Genomic DNA, 3,725 nt, shown 5'->3' with positions numbered 1-3,725 from the left:
TATAGCCTAGTGAGAGCCCGAGTATGCCGAAGGCTAGAGGAGTAAATAGCATTGGGGGCAGAGGAGCTTTACCGGCTCACCCAAGGAACCATATACCGGACATCGGGTCTGAGTCTGCAGGGATTCTTTACACCCAGCAGAAGACAACCAGAACCCCTGGCGAACTACATGTCCCAGGAATACCAAACGCTGACTGTTATACCAGGGTCAGGAGTTACCGAGGCCCCATATACCAGGGAGTGTGTACTCCAACAGAAGGCCCTACCACAGGATCTGCCGGTGCAGAACAGAGACTAAGTTAGGCCTAGCTCCAGGCAGGCCAGAGACTAACACTAAGCGGCGAAGAAACAGGAGGCCTTACACCTGCTCACTGGGGAGAGTCCTGCAGTGCACCCCTCACCCTGCAGTGCTCCGGACAGTACCTGCATTTCCACCAGTAAAAGGTACAGAAGCAAACCGTGTGTGGGTGTGTCCCCTGTTCTTCCTTGGACCCGGCTGGGTCATCTCCATATTGTGCACCTCGTCAAACTTCGCTGCCCTGAGGCCTAGCTCCACCTGTGGGGAGCTACACCATCATAGCTGCCATAACACCGGCCTCAGTGGACTGCCGCAGCGCTGGTGATCCTCACCAGACACCACAGGTGGCGTCACGAACTTTGACATTTCATTTTCCCCGTTTTTAAGAGAGACCCCAGGGTACGGGCCCGGGAGCCGACCACCGCGACCTCCCCCAAGACCAGGCATTAAGTCCCTGGCGCCGAGTAGTCCCCATCCCCTGGGTGCCACATTTACATATGGGACAAAGGGACCTTTTTGGCTCCCCTAGTCTCTAGGGCACGAAGGAAACAGTAAACCCTGCACTTATTATAGGCAAGCCCCTGGGAGAGGTGGGTTTTTGGTGGTGTGTAGTAATGGACTTACCAAAAACTTTCATCATAGCTTTTTTTATCAGAAAACTGGAGTAATCTGCTTTGAAAGGTATTAAAAAAAATTGAGCAAAGAGGAGTTGTACAGAAATGTTCCCACTTTTAAATTTTTTTTCGCTAGTTTGAAGAAACTCCGCCAAAATGGGCAGAGCTAGAGAGGAGCCGGGACTGGATGGGACATGGCTATGTCCACCTGTCAAATACTGCAAGAGCGTTGGCGTTTCTTCTGCCAGTAATGCTACTTCAGTCTGTGCACAACTTTAGTCTTAATATATCGGCCTCACAGTATTTTATAATGGCCAAAAAACTGATTTTCAGCCATGTCAGAAACTTTCAAGATAATTTATAGTCTGATCCGCCATCTTGTCCGTGTCTTGGAAACCTGAGAATGAGCGCTAGTCTCGGCAATCCAACAATCCCATACACAATGAGGGGTCCGCATACTTGACCTCCAGTCCATTCATTATGGAGCCCACATTTGGGATTAGTGGGGTCTTTAGTGATTGGGCCCCAAGCGATCAGTAATTATCCCCTGTCCTATGGATAAGTGATAACTCACCATCTTGTTCCAAACCTTTAAGGTGAAGGCCCATTTGCACATCGCCTGTAGAGCGTCACACAGATTCCCTCATATTACGGAGCTGCAGACGTTCTGCCATATTAGATTTCTTTTTATGGAGGAACTTTCCCTAGAAACATTGTATTGTAATCTAAAGAAGAAAAGACGCCTCCATATGAACTTGAGGACACCTGAAGGAGCAGCATGGCCCTATACAATGAGAATATACGGCATGTGTCCTCTGATGATACCAGTATGTTCCACCATAACATGGACCTGTGTAATGGACAAGTAGCTACTACCAAACCCCAAAACCTATTGTAACCAGAGATAACACTATAAAAAAATTAAAGTTGCTTTTATTTTATTATTTAAATAAAAAATTCTCAAGAAATCTTAAAAGTTGATAATCAGGCGTCCATCATCCATATTTCCACATATTCAGCAATAGCTGATGGTCGGTCTGACACATGTGCAGCCCAGAGTCACCACCTCGCCCTCCAGTCTGTAGGAGAAGCTGCAGCCTTTCTGCTCCCGTCGTAGGACCATCACCTCCTGCTGGATGGGGAAGGAGATCAGGTCTGGACTTTCATGGCCATCAGCGTCTACACAAGCAAAAGTCAGACAATCGGCCTCGGCAATGACGACAGGGAACCTGTTGGGATCTGTGCTGAGACTGGGAATAAAAATACACAGTGAGAGAAGCTGTGTAACACCTGGTCCATGTCCGCGCTCCTTGTTCTTATCCTGCAGATTCTCGAGGCTTTTTCTTCAGTCTTCTGCTCTATAAATCTCCAGTTTCTCCCTCCATACAAGGTTATTCTGGGTGATGTCAGAGCCGCGCCGTGCGCTCTCAGCTTCTCTCCTTCATGTTTTATTTCTAATAACTGCAGCTGCATCTCCCTCCTCCCCTGAAGTCTATTTGGGGACAGGGGAGATTTCTGAACAGTTACTGGGAGCTTGTAGGCAGGAAAAGAAGAACGAGAGGCGGCTAGAAGATGGGAAGACGTTATTCTCCACTAAAGGGGTTATAGAAACATCCCGACAAGCTATTCCCTGCTATTGTAACTCTACTGAAAAGATTATTTTCTTTCTATACTTTACTAGACGTCCTTCTACAGGAGACTCCGGGAATCTCCACCGGACTGTATCACTATTCAGCGCTGCTTGTAATGTGACAGGTTGTGATATTACCTGTATTCCCAGGGGGACAGAGAGCGGGTGTGACCGTCCTCCATCTGCTCCGAGCCGTCCATAGAGCTGCTGTCAATCAGACTGGTGTCCACTGTCATACTGGTCGGCAGGTGCCGGTTCCTTCTTCCAGGACATCTCTGTCTGCCCTCTAGAGGGAGCTCTTCACCCCTAGATCCTTCCTGATTATGGGGCAAATCCTCCTCTGGTAGAAAGGCCGATGAGCTGAAGGAGACCAGGACGGCCACCTGAGAGATAGGGAAAGATGGGGAGAACATGGAGAATAATTCACATCATTCCAAAAATAGGGGAAACTTGTCTTGTGCAGATGACGTTTGCCTTGAAGGGGTTGTCCCCTTTCAGAATAGTGACTATCATGGGCTACAGTGGCTGTAACAAAACAAACTGAGTATTACTCCCCCTCCCTGGGTCTAACTCCAGCTCTCCGCTGCTGCCTGATCTCTGCTGATTGTCTGCAGCACTGACATCACATCAACAACTCTACAGCCAATCATGGCTGTGTTTAGCTCACTGATTGGTTGCAATGCTGTCAACTTGATGTCAGCACTGCAGACAATCAGCACAGACCAGGCAGTGTCGGAAAGATGGCGTTAGACCCGGGGAGGGTGAGCAATACCTGGTGTGTTTTCTTATTTTATATATATATATAACCCTTTCTTATAACCCCTTTAGCAAGGCTGAGTCTATTATCTTCCTTTAGAGGGGGAATTACAAATATTATGTGTCCTGTCCTGAAATGTAACGTCACCACTAGTGATGGGAGCAGCGGTAAATCAGTGAATAAATGAAATCTTCTACATCTTTGTGTTATTCCACTTTGTGTTTCATCTCTCACCATCTTCAGGATCTGTTTGATGTCAGTGAATGAGGACGGTTCTGTTTCCATTCGGAGGCCGTAATCCTGCACATTGCTGCTCCTGCTCTCAGCGGATACATTGTATCCAGTCTAGAAAATGCTCCTGAGCAAAATATATATCAGGACTAGTGTTGAGCATTCCGATACTGAAATATCGGGTATCGACCGATAT

The 3,725-nt window shown here is 47.6% G+C and overlaps 1 protein-coding gene across 1 annotated transcript; it reads right to left on the bottom strand.

The window, feature by feature from the left end:
• Nucleotides 1–1,926: 1,926 nt before the first annotated feature.
• Nucleotides 1,927–2,384, bottom strand: LOC141258488 (interleukin-17F-like). Its single transcript, XM_073673480.1, has 2 exons — nt 2,299–2,384; nt 1,927–2,161 (listed from the first exon to the last, which is right to left on the bottom strand). The coding sequence occupies exons 1-2, from the start codon at nt 2,382–2,384 to the stop codon at nt 1,927–1,929; spliced, it is 321 nt and encodes a 106-aa protein (XP_073529581.1).
• Nucleotides 2,385–3,725: the final 1,341 nt, after the last annotated feature.

Source organism: Phyllobates terribilis, unplaced genomic scaffold (genome assembly GCF_046119375.1).
Source record: "Phyllobates terribilis strain yellow unplaced genomic scaffold, ASM4611937v1 Scaffold_3__8_contigs__length_932513732, whole genome shotgun sequence".
Taxonomy (NCBI): domain Eukaryota; kingdom Metazoa; phylum Chordata; class Amphibia; order Anura; family Dendrobatidae; genus Phyllobates; species Phyllobates terribilis.
This window is presented reverse-complemented; position numbering and strand designations above follow the sequence as displayed.